This window comes from Aspergillus heteromorphus, assembly GCF_003184545.1.
Source record: "Aspergillus heteromorphus CBS 117.55 chromosome Unknown BO70scaffold_29, whole genome shotgun sequence".
Lineage (NCBI taxonomy): Eukaryota > Fungi > Ascomycota > Eurotiomycetes > Eurotiales > Aspergillaceae > Aspergillus > Aspergillus heteromorphus.
Window position 1 is genome coordinate 377,568 of NW_020290434.1, and position 23,000 is coordinate 400,567.

At 56.5% G+C, this 23,000-nt stretch overlaps 8 protein-coding genes across 8 annotated transcripts; 1 reads left to right on the forward strand and 7 right to left on the reverse strand.

Annotated features, from left to right (window-relative positions):
* Positions 1-1,217: 1,217 nt before the first annotated feature.
* BO70DRAFT_126994 (bZIP transcription factor) lies at positions 1,218-2,232 on the reverse strand. The gene is made up of 2 exons (XM_025537994.1): positions 1,839-2,232; positions 1,218-1,760 (listed from the first exon to the last, which is right to left on the reverse strand). Exons 1-2 carry the CDS (start codon positions 2,190-2,192, stop codon positions 1,359-1,361), a joined length of 756 nt encoding a protein of 251 aa, XP_025396129.1. The 5' UTR covers positions 2,193-2,232; the 3' UTR covers positions 1,218-1,358.
* Positions 2,233-3,011: 779 nt separating this feature from the next.
* BO70DRAFT_343326 (thioesterase family protein) lies at positions 3,012-3,983 on the reverse strand (the record flags this gene model as incomplete). The annotated part of the gene is made up of 1 exon (XM_025541417.1): positions 3,012-3,983. One exon carries the CDS (start codon positions 3,981-3,983, stop codon positions 3,012-3,014), a length of 972 nt encoding a protein of 323 aa, XP_025396130.1.
* A 596-nt stretch (positions 3,984-4,579) lies between these two features.
* Positions 4,580-6,675, reverse strand: BO70DRAFT_432107 (aminotransferase-like domain-containing protein). Its single transcript, XM_025548291.1, has 4 exons — positions 6,284-6,675; positions 6,197-6,230; positions 5,000-6,144; positions 4,580-4,939 (listed from the first exon to the last, which is right to left on the reverse strand). Exons 1-4 carry the CDS (start codon positions 6,416-6,418, stop codon positions 4,682-4,684), a joined length of 1,572 nt encoding a protein of 523 aa, XP_025396131.1. The 5' UTR covers positions 6,419-6,675; the 3' UTR covers positions 4,580-4,681.
* Positions 6,676-6,791: 116 nt separating this feature from the next.
* Positions 6,792-7,869, forward strand: BO70DRAFT_432108 (HpcH/HpaI aldolase family protein). Its single transcript, XM_025548292.1, has 5 exons — positions 6,792-6,992; positions 7,042-7,134; positions 7,202-7,227; positions 7,280-7,547; positions 7,598-7,869. The coding sequence occupies exons 1-5, from the start codon at positions 6,821-6,823 to the stop codon at positions 7,861-7,863; spliced, it is 825 nt and encodes a 274-aa protein (XP_025396132.1). The 5' UTR covers positions 6,792-6,820; the 3' UTR covers positions 7,864-7,869.
* Positions 7,870-8,089: 220 nt separating this feature from the next.
* Positions 8,090-11,414, reverse strand: BO70DRAFT_373783 (uncharacterized protein; the record flags this gene model as incomplete). Its single annotated transcript, XM_025544932.1, has 4 exons — positions 8,090-8,378; positions 8,412-9,443; positions 9,859-9,895; positions 11,141-11,414. 4 exons carry the CDS (start codon positions 11,412-11,414, stop codon positions 8,090-8,092), a joined length of 1,632 nt encoding a protein of 543 aa, XP_025396133.1.
* A 608-nt stretch (positions 11,415-12,022) lies between these two features.
* fmpD (ABC-type transporter fsqE) lies at positions 12,023-15,933 on the reverse strand (the record flags this gene model as incomplete). The annotated part of the gene is made up of 5 exons (XM_025546875.1): positions 12,023-12,278; positions 12,363-13,670; positions 13,721-14,555; positions 14,607-15,339; positions 15,394-15,933. 5 exons carry the CDS (start codon positions 15,931-15,933, stop codon positions 12,023-12,025), a joined length of 3,672 nt encoding a protein of 1,223 aa, XP_025396134.1.
* A 532-nt stretch (positions 15,934-16,465) lies between these two features.
* On the reverse strand, positions 16,466-18,722 carry BO70DRAFT_432110 (uncharacterized protein; the record flags this gene model as incomplete). Its single annotated transcript, XM_025548293.1, has 2 exons — positions 16,466-16,477; positions 17,292-18,722. The coding sequence occupies 2 exons, from the start codon at positions 18,720-18,722 to the stop codon at positions 16,466-16,468; spliced, it is 1,443 nt and encodes a 480-aa protein (XP_025396135.1).
* A 394-nt stretch (positions 18,723-19,116) lies between these two features.
* On the reverse strand, positions 19,117-21,669 carry BO70DRAFT_415024 (OPT oligopeptide transporter family; the record flags this gene model as incomplete). Its single annotated transcript, XM_025547361.1, has 3 exons — positions 19,117-19,641; positions 19,701-20,976; positions 21,025-21,669. 3 exons carry the CDS (start codon positions 21,667-21,669, stop codon positions 19,151-19,153), a joined length of 2,412 nt encoding a protein of 803 aa, XP_025396136.1. The 3' UTR covers positions 19,117-19,150.
* Between the last annotated feature and the right edge of the window lie 1,331 nt (positions 21,670-23,000).

A 23,000-nucleotide genomic window follows, 5' to 3' on the forward strand; every position in this document is an offset into this window, starting at 1 on the left:
TAATCGCACGGCATCATTCGCCGAGAGAACGTATATGTATATCATGTCCATGTCCTCGATACAGACACCGTGTGACGTGCAGGATCGACTCCTCCCAATGCCGCTGCCGCGTCTTACAACCACCAATATTGGCGTCACCGAACGTCAGGGACACTCAGCATCCGGCAACAGGAAATCCCGGGTAGTCGCGAACATCAGTAATCACTTCAGTTTCATGACCCAAGTGTCAAATCCAACAGTCACGGTCCGAGTCACTGGTGTTCCTGATTGGGCCGGGAAATACGGTCCCGGGACTGCATGGAAGGGGATTACTGATCAGGACGACTGATCCCCAGATCACACTGGCAGTCAGTCCCATATACTTAAGACCGACGTGCCCAGACGGAAAGGTGGGGCGTGGATGGATGGAAGATCAGTAGGACTTGATTGGAACTAAGGTCGTCATCTTCTTTTGATTGAAATGATATTCCATCCGTCGAGTTACCTGCTCTGACTATCCTGCTTGGTTTCAAACTGACGACATCATATATATATATGATATATATATGTATATATATCCTGGGCTCCTTCTCCAAACAGAATATTGCCGAAAAACACCGCAACCGTGAGTATCAAGAATGAGATCACAATTTGACTGGACATGCGGCAAGGGGAAGTGCAGTACATCTGATTGAAAGTTTCACATCGGATCATTACTCCCGGAAAGGCAAGAAAGGCCATGCATTATTTCCACAACGCCATCCGAAGAGCCCGCTCCACATCAACCGGTTTCCACCCAGGCGACCGACCAAGACATATTCCCCAGTTGACCAATACTAGCATCGTCAGCGACCGGACCAAAGAGACAGGACCGGGAGGGAAAACCATACGCTTAATCAAACTGGACGGATCGACCGCCCCCCGTTTCCACCCCGCCTCCTCCTCCCCCGACCCCGACCCCGACCCCGACGGCGGTCTCGCAAGCATATAAACCCCCCTCTGCTGCAAGAAGCCCTGCAGATCCTGAAGGTCGAACCACGTTCCATCCAACTGCTCCATCACCTCCGGGGAGAAAGTCGAGAGCGGATCCTCCCTGATCGGGTTCTGGAATTGGTATAGGGCGGGGGGCGAGGGAGGCGACGGATAGGGCAGGTAATGGCTTCCTGCCTCTCCGAGACGGAAGAAGGGGATGCCGTCCCAGTCGTCCATGCGGGAGGGATCCATGCGCGAGTGGAACATGCCTTCGAAGTAGGAGGCGAGGTCTTCGCGGCTGATGATGCTGAGGAGGAAGCGGAATTTCTTGTTCAGGTCGGTGAGTTTGACGGCGGGGTTGCGGAGGAGGTTCAGCCCGTTGGCGATGCAGGCGAGACGGAGCTGGGTCATGAAGGTTGGGAGTGAGATGATGGGGATGTTGGCGTTGTTGAAGAGGAGGGGGGAGTCGGAGCTGAGGGGCGTGGAGGGGTTAGGGTTATGGCTGTGTGGGGGGAGGGAGGGGGTGGTGGCTGTGGGGGCGTGGTGTCGCTTTCTTCGGGAGATGGTGATATGCAGCCATCGGCGAGAGTCTTGCATGTCTGCAGCGTGTCGTGCAGGTGCGATCGCAGGCTGGAGTCGGATGCGATGACCCCCGAGTGGGCGAGGTGATCCCCGAAGGTGAAGATCGTGGCGTTCATCTTCTTCATGGCGGTCTCGAGCTCGAGGATGCGGGCTTCGTATCTCGACAACGCCGCCTCCTTGCGGTCGCGATACGCTCGTTGAGCGATTCGGATCTGCGCTCGACGTCGCTGTGCTGCGTGAGCCCGTTTCCGGGGTTATGTGCTAGGAATGGACGCAGTGTGAACGACAGCACCAGACAGACCAACCTCTTCTGGACGCTCCCCTGTCAGATCGGTTTCGCTCTTGCGCGGCCTACCACGCTTCTTCGGCGCGACCATCGTCCTCGACGCATTGGCCTCGGAGCTGCGACGCGTGGGGATGGTTAGGTCGGATTCGGTTGATGGGTCAATCTGGATAATCGGCTGCTCCTCGATCGCCTCGTCCACTTGGACTTCGCCATATCCGCCATACAAGGGCGGTTGCTCGACATCGAGCTGCACAGGTCGGACAACCGACCTGTTGACGGGGTAGGACGATGCGGAGAGCAATCGGTCCAGGTCGGACACGCCGGGGTCTGGTATGGCGGCGTAGCTATCGTGGGTGGCCATCTGGAGCGACATGGTGCTTCGCTTCCTTCGCACGTCGAGGGCGGGAAGGGAGAGTTGATGATGCTCGTGCGGCCGACAAAAGAGCAGCCGCTGCGAAGGAAGGCGGGGCTTTGCTGATTCGAGGCAGCTGGTCTGGCCCCCGGATCGGCCTGCCAGGGTCGCTGGGAGGGCGCCACTCGGCCCTGGTTGGTGGCATTCGCCCGGCCTCTCCGGGTTCGTCCTCCCGGCATCAGCTTCGTGTCTCGATGCGGGTGCGGATTTGTCATCTTGCTGTGTCTGGATGGCTGGGGTGATGGCGTTCACTGTCCATTTTGGCGATGTTAGCACATGCTGAGATGGTGACCGCTCTTGTGGCTGGGATGCCGGCTGGGATGCCGGCTTATAGTATAGTTAGGTGCACGCCACACGCTGACGAGGTCCTGCAGGGCCTGATGACAGTCCGGGCGCTTACTGGTCGATAACAGACAGCTGCCAGCTGATTATCGGATCAGTAATCAATCAGTTCGCCATGTCTCGAGATTCATATCCATCTCCGGCTGGCTTTCATGTGCAGGTGCGACGGTCTAACAGAGATTTGCCTTTCTGGATAGATACTGCAGACTGCGCCCGAGGGAAACCCAGCCCGACCTGTCAAACCAGAAGGACATGCCGTGTACGCATTCCGAAGCAGCTCCCAGCAACTGGTCAACCAACACAGCCCAACCAGATCAGATTCAATCATGATGCTACTATATCACTCTCTATAGAGATGCCGTCACACCTTCTCACCCAATGATCTAAAAAGAACACCCCCCCCTGCCAGCCCACGAGTCCAGACAAAAATCGATCGATCTATATCTTCGCCCTCTCCCCCTTCACGTTGGGAACCCTCAAAATCGACTGCTGCGTCATACAAGCCACCAACCCGCCCTTCTCATCCCACAGCCGACTCTCACTATACGTCCTCCCCCGACCGGCCTCATGATTAACCAACTCCCTCAAATGCCACTCCTCCATCCTCACGTCCGCCTGAAACACCCGCAGCGCGAAATCCAAGCTCGCCACCGCCCCCGTATCATCAAAGAACATATGATTATGCGTCAGCGCCAGAATACTCAGGAAGGAATCCATCACCAGTCCAAGGGCACCCATCTCCTCTCCCTCCGTGGACAGGGGATGCAGAACCCGCAACCAGTCGGCGGACGTCTTCGCGGTAGGCGGTAACTGATCCTGGCTGGTATCCGCGTGCTTGACCATCCCGTAGAGGTTCTGCGCCATGATGCCTTCAGGGCAGAGACGGCCCTCATAGAGGTGCCGGGGGAGCCCGAAGACGGTGTTGAAGGTTCGGGCTTCGGGCGAGGGCATCCGGCCGGGTTTGACCCATTGGTCGTCGAGGACGGCGGTCCAGGGCGGGCAGTCTTTCCAGTGGCTGTAGGGACGGGTGGGGGGCGCGGAGTAGGAGAGCAGCGAGGGCTCGTCGTGGTGGAAGTCGGCGAGGATTTCGAGACATTCGCGCGGCTGCGTGCTGTCGGGGGTCTCTTGTTCGATGGCGATGCGGTAGGTGATGAAGTTGCGTGTGTGTCGGAGGAGTCGCGGCTTGATGATCAGGCGGGCGGCTGTGCTGACGGGGCGGAGGTAGTGGCCTACCGCTGAGTAGAGGTGGAAGTCCCCTGGGAGGGATTTGTAGGCCGCGTGGATGGCTAGCGCGATGGAGTAGCCGCCGTACGCGACTGGGGCTGGGTTGGTCATGCGTTGGGGGTGGTGTGTAGAGACATAGTGGTCGGTGACTTGGTTGAGGGAGATGTGTTCGGCTAGCGTGGACATGATGGCGGTTGGACTTTGTGAGGGGGAGAAAGGGGTGGTAGGGGGGGGGGGTTATGATCAAGAAGTATGCAAGTACGGCATGATAAAGTGTGTCAAAATGTACAGTGGCTATACGCTTTCCTGGTTGGGGGACAATTTGACAGGTTCTGGTGTCAACTTGCTGCCCTGTTCCTCGAGACTTCGAAAGCTTATGATGAGTTGCAGTAAGGATTGTCCTATCAGTTGGGCGGGTTATGCGTCATACGAAAACGGAGAAGCTGGCCGAAAGGCTAATTAATATTCGGTCGTAGAGGTCAAGATACTGAAAAGGGAAGGAGCTCTGTTCGTCAAGGCGGGTGTTACTGCCCTGGTCTCGGGCATCGCCGTCTGCTGGCTGTCTGCTGCGCTGTTTGCCCTGTTTAAAGATTGAAGATGATGGCCTCCACTCATATTCGTTGCCAGGTTGGAAGGTAGCTTGGGAGGGTTGGTGAGACAAGGCCGTTATTGCCGCCCAATTCAATAATTCATCATGAGGCATTATTTTGCGAGGTATAACGAACAAAATTTGTTAATTGAAGTGTGTTTAATTAGTACGTAAAGAGGCAATCTGACTGCCTGCCAGGTCACAAGTCAGATCTAATTCCGCACCCCAAACGCCAACCCATGCAACGAAATCCCAAAACGAAAGCATAACCGCCCTCACCATCAAATCCACCTATCTACTGCAGCTGGAAGGACTTCCGAATCGCCATACTCAACCTCTGAATCGCCGTGCCCATCGCCTCCTCACTGGCACTCGCATACGTCGCCCGAAAGAAGATCTCACTGGCAGGCGTACCCGGCTCCGTCCGGAACCAAGAGCCCCGGGCACACAGAACACCATTATCGATCGCATGATGGAAGATTTCTTCCTCAATATCCAGTGCAGAGCGACGGGGATAGTCCGGGTGTTTGGCAGGATCAACCTTCATCCAGAGCTATTATCCATGTTAGTGTCACCTCGCACAAACCAGAACAGGAGGGGAATAGAAACATACAAACATCCCCGAAGAAGGCGGAGTCCAGCTCACGACCTCCCTGGGCAGAAACTCATCGCAAACAGCCAACAACGCATCACGTCTTCTGGTGTAATGCATCCTCAAATCCATCAACCACCTCAGATACCCCTCGTGACCCCATGTTTCATCAAGCAGCTTCCACAGCATGAGTTGCGAAAACCCACTGGGTCCCTGGTTCGCGACCTCGGCGTGTCGCTGGTACCGCTGCACGATCTGCGCGCTGGCTGTGATCCAGCCCAGTCTGGAGCCGGGGACCAGGACCTTGGAGAAGGAGTCCATGCGGAGGACGCGGCCGTCGACGTCGATGCTCAGGAAAGCGGGGACGAGGCCTGCAATGAAGGTCTCGACGCTGGTGGGGTCGGATGAGGACGGGGCGGTGGGCTGGGCTTTGTAGGCCGGCATTTGGAGGTAGTAGTACGGTTCGTCTTCGATGATGTACAGATCGTGTTTCTGGCACACGGCGTAGATGTCCCTCCGGCGTTGGATGCCCTGCGTCGCGCCGGTGGGATTCTGCCCGGACGGAACGGTATATAGGACGTGGGGCTTGCGGGCGCCCCGGGCGTCTTCGTTCCATTCGGAGAGGGTCTGGTCCATGCTTTCCGGCAGCAGTCCCTCCCCGTCCATCTGCACGCCGAAGGCCTTGACACCCAGTGGAGCGATGGTCTCGAGGGCCGTCGCGAAGGTGTATTCCTCCGTCAGGATGGAGTCTTTTCTCGCGCGATCGCACAGCATGCGGACGGTCTGTTCCAGCGCGCTGGTGCTCCCGACAGTCTGACAGATCTGCCAGTCAGCGTAGGGCGGGTTGAACATGAGTTCGGTGTGCTCGGTGATGAACCGCGTCATTTGCGGAGATCCGGTCGCTTGCCCGTAGTTGAGGGCTACGGAGAGGTCGTATTCGGATGTTCCGTCTCTGATGTCGTGTTTGCCGATGGTGACGAGTTGCGTCGGGTCGGTTTCGGCGAAGGCGGGCGCGGTGGGCACCCGCATGCTGATCTCGGAGTACGGGAAGTATTCGCTGGATGGGAAGCCGCCGCCGAGGGAGATCATGCCGGGGACTTTGAGGTAGCCGGAGGCTTGTTTGAGGATGCATGGCGGGCGGCCTTGACTCTCTGGGCTGAGGTGGGCTGGGGGTTTGTTAGTTGGGGTGCGAGGGATTGGATGATGTTGGGCGCTCACAGTCCCAGTTCTTGGCCTTGGGCTTGCCGGACGTCTTGGGTTATGTTAGCGAGGCCTTCTGACGATGTAGTGTAGGGAGAGCCATACCGGGGCCTTGAACATGTCACTATCCGAGACAGCTGCTATACCCGTGACGAGCCTGCCGGCCTTGGCTCTTCTCTCCATGATATCCGTGATGGAGGGCCGTTCGTGGACAACCACGCCATTTTGCTGAACACTCATGATGCTAGATGGTGCGAAGACCGTTCGTGTCGATTTGATGTCCCTGTCCCCATGAGGCTCTGGGATAGATGGCTGCTTTATACAGCAGACTCACGATACTGAAGCGCTCCACCACGACCCACACGCAGCCCCTTAGGGCGCATCGCGGTAGGGCGCAAGACCGTCCCGTTCTGTAATCCCGGCGTCGGGCTTCTCTCCGCTCCATACCTTTCTGCCGAAATTCTCCGTACGGTATCGTCACAGCCCACCTTCTGCGCCCTAGGGCGTGGGGGTTCGGGCTGGATCCAGGCCGCAGCCATTACTTATCTGTGGACTCGTCCTGTCAGACCTTTAATCTGTAATCTACTCCTCCACTGACTGACTGACTGACTGACTGACTCACTCGATCGCAAGTCCCTAGATATGGCGTCATTCACAGGTCTATCCAACCCGCTGCGTGCGGTCTTCACCGAAGGTGAACGCCCGAGTTTGGGCGTTTGGCAGATGTTTCCCGGGGCCAATATTTCTCGGGCGCTGGCAAAGACGCCGGATATTGACTGGGTGTTGGTGGATTGTGAGCATGGGAACATCGATGGTTGGTTGCGTTCATTGGCATTGGGAAGTTATGGTGCTGATAGGAGTAGATGGCGCGATGCATGATGCTGTTCCAGCCATTGCCGCCCTCGGTGTATCCCCCATCGTGCGAGTTGCTGATAACCAGTCGTGGATGATCAAGCGTGGGAATCCCATGAATTTCATAGTATGATAGGGTAGAAGTGTCCGAATTGACTGATTATTTACCAGGTGCCCTGGACTGTGGTGCCCACGGCGTGAGTATACGTCAAGACTGATATCCGAAGAGCAACTGTTGATCGTCTGTAGATTCTAATCCCCCTCCTCCGCACGGCCCAAGACGCCAGAGATGCCGTCAACGCCTCGAAATTCCCCCCTTGGGGCAACCGCGGGTTCGGATCGCCCTTCGCCATGGAGCGATTCAACCCGGTCCCCTCCATGACCGAGTACCTGCAACACGCCAACGCTAGCCTCCTGACGATGGTCCAGATCGAGACGAAAGAGGCGCTGGCAGAGGTAGAAGACATTGCAGAAGTGCCGGGCATTGACGTTCTCTTCATCGGACCTTTTGATCTTGGTGAGCTGAACCGTCCCATTTGCACTTGCGGTTCCTGACTCCGAGTCCAGGTAACAACATCGGCCACCCGGTGATCAACGGCGAGATCAAGCCCGAGCTCAACGCGGCCATCGTTCGCATTAGAGATGCGGCTCGCGCGGCGGGGAAGAAATCCGGCATTTTCTGTACGTCCGGTGCGCAGGCGAAGCATTTTGCGGATATGGGCTTTGATATGCTTAGCATCTCGACGGATGTATCGGGCTTGTCGCATGCCATGACTGAGGCGGTTAGTCTGGCGAGGGGAGAGGGGAAGGTTGAGAAGAAGGCGTCTTACTAGTCTGGCTAGTTTATGAATGTTATGAGTTGTTGATGTTTGGTTCCGCTTTGATGCGTGGATATCGTAGGTCTGTAATTTGCGATCGCAGATGAATGGTGAAGGGAAATGGCTGTGACGACAGGAACCCATTCCTTCGCTGGGGCGCAGTAGCGACGTCTTTTCCGCAGAATCAGCCGTGCTGCCTGTCGACAAGATGTACCGACCATCCACAGAAATGCCAGAAAAATCAAGGTATATCCGTGGTCTCCGACAGCGGGTATTCCTGCATGAGATGTCGTCTTCGAAATTCCGCCAACCACTCGATATTATCAGCGATCGTCTGCTCCCACGCATCCCCCGCATCCCCATAGATCAGCCGTCTGGACTCATCCTGTAGCATCTTATCATCGGGAAACATGCCCTGAGCCATACTCTGCTGCGCGAACCGTTCAAGATGCGACACCAGAAAGTTGGCGTAAGTTTTTGAATCCAGCTCCGGCTCCTGCTCTTCAGGCAACCCTATTCCTAGCATATCGCTCGATTCATTCCCGGTGGAGTGCACATTCCACCCATTCTTATACGACATTTGATGCAGGTGATCTTTCGTTCTGGGATCGGTAGCCGAAAAGGGAATCATCGTGCCAGCCTCCGTTCCCAGAACGTACGGAGGCAGGGCATTCCGGACCTGCACCGCGATAGAGGGGTCCAGCCCGTGATCGCCTCTCCAGTCTTTGATGGTCAGACCTCGTCGGAAATGCTCGGAGAGGTGATCAGCGCGCATTTCCCAGGAGGACAATTGCTGGTCGCAGAATCCGCACCGCGACACCACGGTAGGGGGCTCCATCTTCCAGTCATCGATGATAGGCATGGTATCTAGGTGATGGAATACCCGAAGATGTTGCACCAGATGGTCCTTGCGGCGGAATATCCGCGCGTCGTGGTCTTTATGGCACGCGGTGTGGTTGTGACCTTCCAGATGATCGGGGGTAGGATCGAGCACATTGCAATACGCGCAGTGACTCCGTCCAGTGAGGGGAGATAACACCGAGCCACCATGAGGCGCGCAGACCCACTGGTCGAGGTCCAGATGGAGCGATTTCTCATGTCGAGTCCAGTCGTGTTTCCGCTTGAAGGTGTCGCAGCAGAACGTACACGGGTACCGTCGCTGCTCAGAGTCAGCTGAGGCGTGCGACTTCCGGGCCTTCCTCACGCGGCCCCGAGATGTCGTCTGGAAGCTCTGGAAACTGCTGGTTCGGGATCCAGTCGACGAGGCGATGGATCGCGAGGACCCGGTCGTCCACCCGTCGACGCTTCCGCTCGAAAGTGCTCTCTCCCTTGAACTTCGTGATCGCGTCTCCTCGTCGCGAACGGAGGTTCGCTGCAGTGCGTTCGCGATAGCGGAGAGAGACGCCGCCTCGGACTCCGGCGGACTTTCCTGCCATCGCTGCATGGGGTCCATGCTGCTGGCTGGCATTCGGGCCATGGGAATGGCAACGGGTCGCCCCCCGGCCCTGGAGCCACGGAAGTACCTGCTTCTGCGACGGGGGAGGCCCGGGGTAGGGCGATTGAAGAGGTTGGTGGGCAGGAATGGATACTCGTTGCTATCGGACTGCTGCGGTGTTGATGGTAGAGGGTGATTTGGCCAGTTGCCATTAGTATCAAGCCCAAGGTTTGTTCCTTCGTAGAGGGGGCTATGCAAAGCACTGCCTGTTCCGGGACTCGTCTCATCGAAAGGTAGAGGCGATTGGAACGTGAGATGAGGAGAAGCGTGAGACACCCCGTTGCCCTCGCTGGACGGGTCGAAACCGAGAGGCGATGGCTGGCTGCTCAGGGAGTGGGTGAGCCAACTATCCGTCCATTCGAACGACTGCTGGGGAGTGTCCACTCCGTAGCTGTCAGACGGCAGCCAGGACTCCAGGTCTGATAGCCCGTCCGCAGGCAGGCCTGTTACGTCCGGATAAAGGGGTTAGTGGAGGTTGTCGGGGTTGGCATAGGGGTGTCTCACCATTGTCGTACGCGTCGAATCCAGACATCGCGAGCAAAGTCGGTCGGTCTGTCCGAGGCGCCTGGTTTGACGGGTCCCCCTGTGTTGAATTGATCGCTGGGCGTTTAGGACGAAGGCCACGTGGGTTTGTTCTATCGTGAACTCCAAAGTGGTCGGGAATCCGGGAAAAGTTTGATTGCCGATCATGTATCCCGATCGCGATAAGTGAAGGGAAGTGTGGTGGGGCGCCCTGGTCCGTGCCAGCCGACCGCAAGCACCTACTCGAACAGGGATCTCACTCGAGGTAGTGAATGGTTCTAAGTTTGATGCTGCAAGGTGATATCTCTCCCTTTCACAGCGAGTCTTAATGATCAGTGGATTATCTACACCATTACCAATAGAAAAATCAATCTGGTAAATGATTGAAATGGAATCTTTGGCTTCTGCCGTGGAAAGAGCAGGGTTAGGATATATACGCTCTTACCCATAAACACATTGACACGGCCAAGGATAAGCCCAAGACCAAGAATCGCTGTCAAAGGTGGCGTGTTTTCCCAACCAGTCTCACCCACGAATACATACTCTATTTCCTTGCCAAAAGCACAAACAGGCATCAAAGTCATGGATTCATATGGACAGTCGCCACCAGTAGTAGTCCTATTCACCGACGTGGGATTGCCCGCCCCGTATCATCCAACTCATGCACCTCCGAAGCGCTTGCATCCAACTCCTGAATCACCCCTGGCACGTTCGGCATGTCATATACATGCCATCCCAGACTCGGACGGTTATCAGCATGCGAGTACTCCGAAACCGACCGGGGGCTCTCCGAACTGACACCCAACGAGGGCGACGTGAAGGCAGTCGAAGAGCCGGATAGCGGCTTGACGATTATGTTAGGGCTGCTCGTTTGCGAGTCTGTACTGCTTAGCACCGCCATCCATCCAGAGGGTACATACATCCTATCCCATCACGTACCTTGATCAGGCGATGAAGAGGCATTTTCTCCGAGCTGCCCCATCAGGATCCTTCCCCCCTCACCGGCCGCAACTTTCTCCTTGCCTTCTCCCCCCCTCCCCTCCCTCCTCCTCCAGAGGAAGAAAGCCAACATCCCAACAACAACAACCCCCACCACGGCACCGACAACAATCCCCGCAATCGCCCCACCCGATAACCCATTCGTGTCATTCCCCCCCGTATCCGAAGGCACCGTCCCCCCATCCAGAAACAAACTCAGCTGTCCAACGGCCGCCGTACTCCACGCCGCGGGGAGCAAGTCCCCGTGTACGCATCCATTCTTGGCACAGGGGTTACTCTTGCAGCACCCGAGGAACGACGGTTTGGTGAAGTTGCAGGCGTACCAGTCCGAGCTGGTCTGACCGATGCAGTCGTTGGGAAGGATCTGGGGGAAGAGGCTGGTGTTGAAGGACGCAGGGTGTAGGTCGCGGCAGGGCGCGGAGGCGGGGTTCTTGCAGGGGTCGGAGGCACAGCAGCCGACAAAGTAGGGGGCGTCAGGGCATATGAACCAGGTGCCGCCGGAGGGGCAGCTGAAGTGGCAGTTTGTTGAGCTGGTGGGGCAGGTGGTCATTTTGGTTGAGGGGCGATGTTGGTGGTTTGGGAGCGGAGGAGGGGGGCTGGTGGTGGTGATGTCAGGACGTGGCTGGGTATGGTTGTGATGATTGTGGTGGGTAGGGTTGTGATGATTCTGGTGGGATCAGGCTGGGGTCGCTGAAGCTGGGATTTGTGTAACTAGGATTGACACGAGATGGCGAGGATGATTTCATCCTGGGAAGCATGTCTTGTGAGTGGGGGGTTGATTGGCTGACGGTGATCGAGTTGGGTGATACAAGAGAAAATCTCAAGGTGAGGTTCGTTTGTCCTTCATGATATGAAACAGATAATCATTATTCATCTGGGTATGTTGAACCCCTTCGAGCGCTAGCTAAATGCACCCGAGGTAGCCCCCAGGTAACTAGTTGAATTGTTCTTTATAAGCCGCAGCCTGGATCATTGAATCGTTGCGCCAACATGCAGCTGAATGCAGTGTGGCTGTAGGTGTGCCTGCCGGTTGTATCACTTTAGTCTCTCTCCTCCGGTTGAATCCCCCCCAGACTCTGCATCTGGACAAGTTCATAGTAGTGGCCCCTTCTCGCCATCAGTGTGGCGTGTGTTCCTCGCTCCACCACACAACCATGGTCAATGACACAGATCAAGGTCCGCGTGTTGGATTGTGCTCAAGCGATGCGCAACAGCAATAGTCGTGCGTTGACTGGATGCCCGATCCAGAGCTTCCTGAACGACCTTCTCCGACTCCGAGTCTAGCGCCGAGGTAGCCTCATCTAGCAACAGGATCTGGGTCTTTCGAAGGAGTGCCCGCGCGATGGCCAGTCGCTGCTTTTGGCCGCCGCTGAGCATGGTTCCGGATGTGCCGATGGGGGTGTTGAATCCGTCTCTGTTATGGGTCAGTTTCTCAGTTCAGACATGCCACCTGAGTCAATCAAGTGTCTAGAAAGCATCCAAACCGGGGTGTACTCACGGAAGAGACGAAACAAAATCATAAATATTCGCCTCCCTGCAGGCCTGCACGAGCTGCACATCATCAACCAGTCTCTCAACACCCAAGAGGAGATTGTCCCTGATCGATCCATCATACAGGGTTGGTTCCTGGCTAACCAACGACACCATCCTGCGATACTCATTGACATTCAGCTCCGAGATATCCCGCCCATCAACAAGTATCCGGCCATTAGTCGGATCATAAAACCGCTCAAGCAGCTGAATGACAGTACTCTTCCCGCTACCACTGGCCCCGACCAAGGCGACGAACTGACCGGGCTGGATCTGAATATCCACCTTCTCTAAGACCAGCCGTTCCGAACGAGTGGGGTACCGGAAACTGACGTCGGAGATATCAATACGCCCGACAGCCTGCGCATCCACCTGCCCCGTACCCTCACGCCAGGTATCAATAGTAGGCGTCAGCTCAAACAGAGCCTTCAAGTCCCGACCGGCATGAAGCGCCTTGCTCATATCGGGTGCATAATTAAATATCGCCCCGGCAATCTGGGACCCCGAAACGAGCGCAACGAAGCAGATATAAAACTGCAGGGTGGTGTACTCGTTGCTGTCTAGCAGGGTACCGCCGTACCAGAACACGAGGGCCGCGCAGAAGAACCCGAAGGACTGGGATGCAGCGTACAGCGTCGAGGCTTTCAAGATCGACCGCAGGGACTTCGCAACCTCCTTGGCGAGAATGTTGGTGTACTCACTGAGAACATGCTTTTCGAGCGTCAACGACGCAACCGCCCGGATACTGCTGACCACTTCGCTGGCGTACGTGGCTGCTTCTTCGTGGGTCTTGCGGACTTTCCCGTCGAAGAGAGCGAGGATTCGCAGACGGATGTAGCCAGTTCCCACGAGGATGGGGATCGTGGCGGTGCAGACTAGGGCGAGCTTCCAGCCGATGGCGAGCGACATGATGATCCCCGCCGCAAGGGTCGTCGTGAAGGTTAGGGCTGCGCCGATGATGGCGCCGCTGAGGCCGGTGAGTTCCCGTGCTGTGTTGGCCAGGGAGGCTGTGAATGCGCCGGAGGAGTGGTTCTTCTGGTCGAAGTAGCTGACGTCCAGGCGTAGGATGGAGCGGAAGGATTGGTGTCGGGCTTTGTGGGTGAGGCGCTCGGTGGAGTACGAGAAGCAGATACCTTGGCCGACCCATGCGATGAATGTTACGATGGCGATCATCAGGAACATGAGGCACCAGAAGTCGATGTTGTGGCGGAGTTTGGGGTATTCCGAGGCTGGGAGGGAGATGGTGGTGATGGATTCGGCGAAGAAGACGGCTTGGCTGGGACGGTTAGTGTATCGGATGGACGGGTTGGGATGGGTGATACTGACACTGGGATGATGCATCCTGCGATGATGCAGAGGAGAAGACCTGCGATGATGATGGGTACCTCCTTCTGGTTGAGCTTTCCCACGACCTGGAAGTATGTTCGGAAGGTAGGTCTGGCTTCTGCGGCGATCACAGCTTCAACTTTCTCAGGGGGGTCATCAGATGTGTCATTCACCTCGGGGCTTTCGCTGACTTTAACAAGGTTAGACTTCACCTTCACTGTGACCAAGTCATCCTGTTTGGGGTTGGAGATGTCCGTCTCTGCTTCTGCCGCGACCTGCTGGGCCTCCACAAGTCGGGAGTAGGCACCACCTTGTGCAATCAGCTCCTGATGCCCCCCTTCCTCAAGCACACAGCCATCGGCCAACACGATAATGTTATCCGCTTTGCGAACAGTCGACAGACGGTGAGCAATCACAACGGTGGTCCGGTTCTTCGCAGCCGACTCCAACGCCAGCTGGACGACTCTCTCAGACTTAACATCCAGAGCTGATGTGGCTTCGTCCAGCAGGAGAATCTTCGGGTTGCTGATGACTGCCCTGGCAATGCAGATTCGCTGTCTTTGGCCACCGGACAACTGAAGTCCTTTGGCACCGACCTGGGTCTGGTAGCCCTGCGGCAGGCCCGTGATGAACTCGTGGGCGTTGGCTGTTTTGGCTGCGTCGTGGACCAGTTTATCTTTTTCTGCCCCCGATAGACTGACCATGGTCTCGTCCAAGCCAAGCAGAACATTCTCGTAAATGCTCCTGTTGAAGAGCACCGGCTCCTGAACGACATAGGACATCTGCCGTCTCAGCCAGCTGAGGTTCAAGTCGGCGACATCATGACCGTCCAATGCTGCGTCTGGTTAGCATACTCCTCCTTATTCTTTTCATCATCAGCACTCACTAATCCTGCCCCCAGTCGGCTCATAGAACCGCTCCACCAAGCCAACAATACTACTCTTGCCGCATCCCGACGCCCCAACCAGAGCAGTCGTCTTGTTGGCCGGCAGCCGCAGCGTAATGGCCTTGAGCACATCAACATCCTGCCTGGAGGGATACACCAGACTGACATTCTCCAGCGCAATATCCCCCTCCACCTCCTCCAGCACCCTCCCCTCCGTCGAAAGCGGATCAAGAGGCGACTGCCTCGCAATCGCGTCCAAAATCGTCCCCGCATGACCAATGCTGCTGATAAAGGACTCCGCACTGGGAGCAATTCTCCCAACAGCAAACGCACCGATAATCGTCGCCATGGTCGTGGTCACCACGGCAGACGCGCTCATCGCCCCGTCGACAATATATCTCGAGCCCTGCCAGAACGCCAACCCATAACTGAGATACGGCACCGCATTAATCGCGCCGATCATCAACGAAATAGCCAGCCGCATCTTGAAGCCCCAAGTTTCCGCCGTATCCAGATGCCTCACATACCTCTCCTCCATACCCCGCTGGATCCCAAACGCGGCAACATGTCTAATCGACCCGAGCGCCTCCTCCGCGACCGCGGACCCGCGACCCAGCGCCGCCCCCATCCGCCGACTATATCTGACCGCATACAACGAGCCAACAAACTCAATCCCGCCCAGCAACACGGCAGTCGAGATCAAAATCAGGGCTAATCTCCAGTACTCAATCAACTAAATCACCACCGCGGAGAGAAACGTCGCCAGGGCAGTCAAAAACATCGAGACCTTGCTGGTAATCCCCTCCTGGATGACGTTCATGTCGGAGGTGATCCGCGCGGTCACCTCGCCGGCACTCAGGGTATCGAAGAACGAGATGTTCTGCCGCACGATGGCTTGGAGGTATGCCCGACGTAGGGCCCGGGTGATTCGTTCGCCGGAGTGGTAGAACCCCACGGTGGCGATGTAGATGAGGATGAACTCGGCGATGCCAAGGTACACGTAGTAGAGGGAGAAGCGGGAGATGGAGGACGAGAGGTGGCTGGTGGTGCTGGTGCCGTTGGCGTGGTCTTGGAAGGAGTGCACCAGGAGGCCGTAGATCACCGTTAGGAGGGGGTTTAGGGCGCCGGCGAGGATGGCGGAGAGGGTGCTCAGGGTGATCAGGAGGATGTCGAAGGGTGTGGCGTAGGCGAAGACTGTCTGTTTTGCTTGGGAGGACGCTGGTAGGCCGTCGGTTTGGCGTTGGAGGATGGCTTTGGTGTGGTCATTGTGGGTGGGTTGGGGGGTGCGAGGCTCGGAGCTGGGAGTTGTTATGGTTTTGGACTCCATGGCGCGTCGTGGGTTTTTGGGATGCTCGTCTGCCTGCCATGGAACGGTTCCATATCTTCGAAGACTTCGACGAAAGACCCCCTATTTAAATGTCAAGGGGAAGTGCCTCGTGGTGACGCCCCTGGCATGGCAATGAGAATTGTATACTCCGAGGTGAGTTGATTCCGATGCCGATGCCGATGCTAATAGCCTACCTATCTACTAGTGTCCTCGCACTGAAGAGTGACTGGCCAACTGATAATGCAACAAGGGCTAGTCTACACTACACATACCAAGGGACTTATTGGCCGTCAGATTTCATATGTTCTTACCACCACTGGCAGCATCATGAGCCTCTGGTTCGGATATCCGCCATCAGACTTCAATTCCACAGTCTACCATCCCCGATATATATATATATCAAACACGCAGATCGCAAGTCGCAAATCGCAAATCGCTACAATCAATCCATAGCCTACTGCAATTCCACCGGCAAATCTAGGGAATGTACTTTCCACTCATCCAAGACAGGACTTGGTTTACAGTTCACACCTCAAACCACCAGCTAGGGGCATCAGTCACAACCCGATCTCTTCTTCGCACGCAATCCATCCATCAATCCAACCCCCTCCGAAACATATAACCAAAACAAGCCTCTCACCAGATCACATCCCGAAAAAAAAGTCAGTTCTCCATCCAGGATCCATTTCCACGCCATAAAGAATACGACGATACCATTCTCACCTCCCATCCACCCTCCACCACCCACTCACTCCCACAGAACCTAAACCTCGGAATCGATTACATTCCGCAACTCCGCTGATAACGACCCTCCAACCGCAAGCTCAGCTAAATCAAACCAAACCACGATTAGCCAAGTCTAGCCCCAATCCCGCCCTTCAAAATCCAACTTGACCTAAAATGGCTTCCGGATGGATAACATATTACCCACTATACTGACTACGGCAAGCGCATCGCACTAATAGTCATACTTGTGGCTAGACGCTACGATAAACATTTACCCCGTGCCGAGGCACTCGTCGCGTTCCGTCTTGTCGGATTCGGACTCAGCTGGGTGGATAGCTGAAAGTAGTTCGATGTCTCATGTTATTCCTGTGTTGTTTGGCGGTCTGTGGAGTGAACGGGATTGGGCCTGATGAGGATAAAGATGTAGATCTCTACAATTCATGAACATAAACCCACTCAACAGCAGCAATACTCCGTACAGTCGAAGACATGATATGGCTCCACTTCTCTGGATACTATATATATTGCTACATCCCCCCTTCAACATCCCCGTCCCCATCGCCATCCCCCTTCCCCATTCCCTTCCCCATCCTACCGCCCCTCCCCTGCCTCAACCCCTCCAAAACGCGCACCCTCTCCCTCAACCCCCGAATCTCCTCGTCCAACTCCTCCCCCGACGCAACCCAATACTTCATCTTGAGGACGCCCGCCGAAAGAACCAAAAACCCCACCGCGACCAACGGCTCCCACTGGCCGACCTGCCGCGGGGTCTCCTGGCTCGGCCCATCCCGATGGATATAGTACTCGATCCAGACGACGAAGGCGACGACGGTGAGGGGGCTAACGACGATACTGAAGAGGAGGGCACAGAGGATGATGGTGTCGAGGAGGAGTCGCATCCAGGAGCCGATGGCGTGGAGGGTGAAGAGGCTGGATGAGGGGTGCCAGGTGGAGAGATGGTTGCGGGTGGTCTGGAGGATGGTTGTGTTGTGGGGTTTGGGAGTGAAGGGATGGGTGGCTGTGGCGGTGGTATTGGAATTAGGATTGGAATTAGAATGCGAGATGCGGATTGCGGAGCGGAAATCCCTCTTGAACCCCGCGAGGATATTCGATCGCTGGGCCCAGATGGTCAGGACCCTGGCGGAAGGAAGACGGGAGCGGTACGGAAGGATCTTGAAGAGGAGGAGAGTGGAATTGATGATCGCTGTTAGGACAATCAGACTGTAAATATATCGTTTCGAGTAAACGACCTCAGACCAGAACTGGTGACGTTGGGGGAGCCGGTTGTCGCCTGATGCGACGGACGCTTCGAGGGAGGATTGCTGGCGCAGGGGCTGGCTGGTGTTGAAGCAGGGGTAGAAGCATATGGCGTCGAGCTGGTCGAAGGCCGTGGCGTTGGTGAAGATGGTCCAGATGCTGGAGTTCCAAGCCGAGGGGGAGGACGAGGGGCGCTGGCTTGGATCCCAGCCGTCGCTAGAGACGGTGTTGGTGGGGGGCAGGTCGGGGAAGCAGAAGGTGTATTGGCTGGGGGAGTCGGCGAGGGTGGGCCAGTAGATCAGGGCGGAGATGGAGCCGGCGAGCATGAGAATGTGCCAGAGGGTGTAGAGAAGGTAGCGGGCGCGGTTGTGGGAAAAGGCGCGCGACCAGCATTGGAGGGGGAGGAAGGTGAGGTAGGCGGTTACGACGATGGCGAGCACGGCGTCGGCATCGAGTTCCAGGGCGGCGGGGATGAGGTCCAGGTGGGTGGTGTTGGTGATTAGGGCTGGGAAGGCGGACCAGAGGGTTGTGTTGTCGGGGACGTGGGGGATGGTGATCGGGGATGGAGGCGGATGTTTGGGCGGGCTGGACACCAGGATGAAGGCTTGGATGGCCGCCGTGCCGGCGTAGGTGGCTGCTGCGCCGAGGAAGACGTCCGCGAGCCAGCCCGTCCAGCGGGTCACGCAGGTGGCGAGCAGGAGGGCGTAGAAGAGATATCGAGGACAGGAGTCGTACAGGGTGCTGATTGGGTAGGCGCACAGGACTTCTTCCGCGACGAAGAGGGGAGAGTCGGCGGGTGGATTCATGGGGGGGGGGGGGGGGGGGGGGGGGAGGGGCTGGCGAGGGAGCCTCCCCGTCGCGCTGCCGAGATGAATCTGGAAGGAGAGAGATATCTTGGTTTCTAGGATTATCAGTCAGGGACGGACGGGTTAAGGTTCGGGGAGGAGAAAGGTGAGATGGGTGGTGTGTTCGGAGACTCGTGATGTCATCGACATACGAGCCCATTGTAGCCCTACAGGAAAGTGCGGTTCGTGCCAAAGTCATGAATTCGGGATTATGTTGTCTGTAAGGGTTAGGACGAGTCCGTTGGACAGGTAACCCCGTCCCTTGCATATGCATTAACTATCGATTCATTGACGGTCTCAGACCATTTATAAAAGACATGATCATAAACAAATCATACATTATCATCGCCACATATCCACATCATCTCCCACCGCATAAACCTCACTCCTCAACCAATTACTCCCGACGCGGGCATCGACAACAGCGGACACTCGTCGTTGTCGCAGCCAATGTACGAGACCTCATTGCCCCACCAATTAACATTAACAGCGTGATACTCGACGGCAAAGAAAATGACCAGCGCGGAGATGGCCACACCGCACGACATGGCGGATGTGAACACATACGCGTACTTCTCCCACCAGGCCATCCAGCGGTTCTTGATGATGTAGTTGAAGAAGAAGCCGACGACGAGAGGGGCCCAGGCGTAGGTGACGTTGTAGGGCGCGAGATCCGTGATCCCGTAGTACACAAGCGGGAGATACACGTAACGGACGGGGGAGCGAGGGAAGTATTTGGTGTAGATGTAGAAGGGGATGGGGCTGAGGGCGCCGACGAGGAACCCGTAGAGCACCGAGTTGTAGACCTTGCCAGCGCCGAAGAGACGACGCGGTCCGATGGCCCCCCAGATGACGGAGGAGGTGTAGAAGTCGCGGGCACCTGAATTGCAGGATTAGCAAGAAACGGACCAAGAAGGAGACGGCTGGGGGGGAAATTACCGGCACAGGTGAACTTTTGTGGCTGGTCAATAGAGCACACGTCGCTGATGTTGTCGAGAGCCCAGGTGTTGACCCCGAGAGAGACAAAGGCACCGACGATGGTGGCGACCAGCTGGGCCGAGAACATCACGCGGGGGGCAATCTTCATATAGTGGCCAAGCTTCAAATCGGCGACGAACTGGATCGATTGCGCACAGGCAATGTAGCCGTACGCCTTGAACAACAGGTTGGCCACCGGCTTGCCGGCAATGGCGTAGCCTCCAATGAACTCTGCGATGACATTGTTGGTGACCTCGGAGTTGGTGATGGCGTACACCATGCCGTAAGGGATCTGGAGGAACAGGCACAGCGCGATGGCAAACACAATCGACCAGATGGGCAGTCCGGTGTCGTACACGGCCACACCGACGCAGGCAAAGACAAAAGAGATTGCCAGAAGAGTCAGGTACCACCATTCTGGCACTTCTTTGTATGCCTTCATCAGTCGGTTGTGGATGTCCTCGTGCTCATCCCTGGCGTTGGTCCACTTCCACATGGCCTTGAAGCCCTTGATGATCTCGCGGCGGTTGTACAGCGCAACGTGGACAATGGCGGCCAGGTAAATGGCAAAGGAGAAGTAGAAGATCATGATATATCCAGTGGTGAGGAATGGAGGGCTGTAACTCTCGTACCCTGCCAGGTCAAACTCGCCCTTGCTGTTCAGCACCCGAGTCACATTGTACGTGGAACCCGTGTTGTCGTAGACATCGTTGCTGAGAATCGGGAAGTAAGCCGCATTCCACACGTTCTTGTAGTACAACGGGACGATGATGAAGAAACCTCCGACGATCGTGCCGATCGCGATGTTCGAGAGCGCGTAGAAGGGGTAGATGATAGGGTCATATAGGGCGTAGATGATGTTCCAGTCGAAGGTGGGCAGGGGGTTGAGACCCATGCCGGTGACGGTACCGCAGATGATGGCCAGGTTGACGTTATTCGGCGCAATCCAGTTGATCCAGTTGAAGTAGGAGAGGGCCTGGAAGAGGTAGCCAGGAAGCCAGTAGTAGAAGAACATCCCGATGAAGCAATACATGAAAAAGCGGTAGCGGGTGATCTTCCAGCCATGAACATGCCCGTCTCGACCCTCGTCACTGTGGAGGGCCTTGTTGAGGGCGATGGTCGAGAGGGAGGTCGGGTAGATCATGGCAGGGGGATACACCAGGAATCGCCGCACCACACCGGCACACCCGTATCCCAGCAACTGGGTCGAGAGAGTAACCAGGATCTGGAACCCAGCCTTGTCATACAGAGCAGTCATGTCATAGAAGTCTTTGGCCTTGAGCACCTGGAAGATGTAGGTCACGTAGGCGGTTCCATTGGTGCCACCGAAGGAGACATTGGACATGACCGTGATCAGCATGTGTTCCTTCTGGTTGAAGGGGCCGGGGTTTAGGGTGAATTTCCAGCCAAAGAGATTCCACTGGCGCGTGGGCAGAACCTTGGCCAAAAACACACCACAGGGGTATGCAAGCAACTGCGCGACCAGGGAGTAGATGCTGATGGCCGGATAGCGCATGGTAAACAGCTGGTTGACACCCGTGAAGATGATGGTTGCCACCAGGCCCAGGAACCAGGCTCGGAAGGTGTTGGCCGACACCGCGGGATCGTCGGTGGGATCGACGACGGCGCGAACCTCAGGGTAAGGCGAGTCATTCTCAATCAGGAAGCGCTGCTTCTCGATTTCGCCAATGACAACGTTGAGCTGTGACAGGTCGATGTTGTGCTCCTCGGCCTCGAGGATCTCCCGAGCCTGGTCGAGGATATGGGAGGGGAAGTTGACGTCGAGCTCGTTCTCAGCCACGATCTGTCTCAATTGCTCCAGAAGGCCGCTGATGTCGGAATCGTCAAGCTTGGTCGTCGTCTCCCCAAGCTTCTCCTTGTCATCCGGCTGAATGCCGTAAATCACGGGCTCTCTCTTGTATTCCGTCATCTTACCTCAACTCTTTACCTGGACCATAGGGGAAGGAAGGGTGTGGGAGGAAGAAACAAAGCAATGGAGGGCAGCGGAGACTGGTGCGGGCCTGTGTCCTTTATAGGATCGTCGACAGGTTTGGGGGGGGGTCCAAAGATGTTCGCCATCATGCATGCATCTATGGAATCGCTGGACGAGCACCTAATATTGGCTCCAGATAACGCACATGCAGCTAGTCCTTAGCCTTGCCCCGGGGGGCGACTATGCTGCGAGTGCAGCAGCCACCCAAACCAACTCCGCCGGCGACCGATCGGGTCCGACACTATCTGGCCCTTGATGCCCACTCCCATAATCATGTCCCCATCTTCTCGCCTCACCGTACAGGGGTGCGAAGACGAGCTTCTGACACGGTGAAAGGCAGGAGGATGAATGGAAGAGTGAGCGCACCAAGCCTGAAAGAGAAAAGGCCACCACGACACACTGTCGGATTCTCCGGTCAGCGCTCAAGCCCCGGGGGCAATCGAACAGGTTGCGGTTGGGGGATGGATGGGCAGCGATTCCCGATCAGCTCTAGATAGTAGTGGAGGCAATCAGGGCCGGTCTGCTCCGTAGGGCAGACTGATAAGACTAGTACACCGTCCTACCTGGTAGTGTGGTGGTCCTCCTTGGGTGCTCTATGCTCCAGGCGCAACCGCTCCATGGCCATTGACCCCCTCCTTCAGATCCTTGGTAACAGGGAATAGATACCACAGGGGGGTGGTTGTCGTCGGTGGGATGCTGAGGCCAGAGCTCCCGGTAAAACAGGCTTGCGGCAGTCCGGCACACCGTTGGCTGGCGCTGGTAACCGCAGGTCCGTGTTGCCAATTGACTGTCCGAAGATAGGAAGATACCTAGATAGACACCATCAAGCATGGAGCGCGGCGGGCAGTCGTGCCACATGGCTTGCGACCGGAATGTTTATTGACCGGGTGGACGCTTGTCCTGGGCGAGTGGGAAAGGAGGCGGTGGGTGGCTTTAGGGCTAGGCGGGCGCTAGGGGGATATCAGCCATTCACAGACAACATGAAGCAATCGGCCTGCTGTCTCCACAAGTCTTCCCCGCCCGTCTCCAGTGCCAAAACCGCAAAGAATCCCGTGGGAATCCGTCTTCATCTCCGGCTGATGGGCGGGGGCACCTGCGGACCACGGCAATAGAGCCAGGCCAAGCTTTGCGGCCTGAGATAAGACCACCCTCGATCTGCTAATCATTCTCCGCTGTGTCCTCTTATCATGTCAAGCTGTTGGCAGCGTCGATAATGTCCCGCCTTGCTTGGACAGGGGTGGGAGCGCTAGCTTCAATCATGGGACAAG

Bases quoted from the DNA above. Each gene is read 5' to 3' on its own strand.
- BO70DRAFT_126994 (XM_025537994.1), bottom strand. From the start codon at position 2,192: ATGTCGCTCCAGATGGCCACCCACGATAGCTACGCCGCCATACCAGAC. The intron at 1,761-1,838 runs GTTGGTCTGTCT...CACGCAGCACAG, and splicing joins CAGGGGAGCGTCCAGAAGAG to CGACGTCGAGCGCAGATCCG.
- BO70DRAFT_432107 (XM_025548291.1), bottom strand. From the start codon at position 6,418: ATGAGTGTTCAGCAAAATGGCGTGGTTGTCCACGAACGGCCCTCCATC. The intron at 6,231-6,283 runs GTATGGCTCTCC...ACATAACCCAAG, and splicing joins GTGACATGTTCAAGGCCCCG to ACGTCCGGCAAGCCCAAGGC. The intron at 6,145-6,196 runs GTGAGCGCCCAA...ACAAACCCCCAG, and splicing joins CAAGGCCAAGAACTGGGACT to CCCACCTCAGCCCAGAGAGT.
- BO70DRAFT_432108 (XM_025548292.1), top strand. From the start codon at position 6,821: ATGGCGTCATTCACAGGTCTATCCAACCCGCTGCGTGCGGTCTTCACC. The intron at 6,993-7,041 runs GTTGGTTGCGTT...TGATAGGAGTAG, and splicing joins TGAGCATGGGAACATCGATG to ATGGCGCGATGCATGATGCT. The intron at 7,548-7,597 runs GTGAGCTGAACC...CTCCGAGTCCAG, and splicing joins CATCGGACCTTTTGATCTTG to GTAACAACATCGGCCACCCG.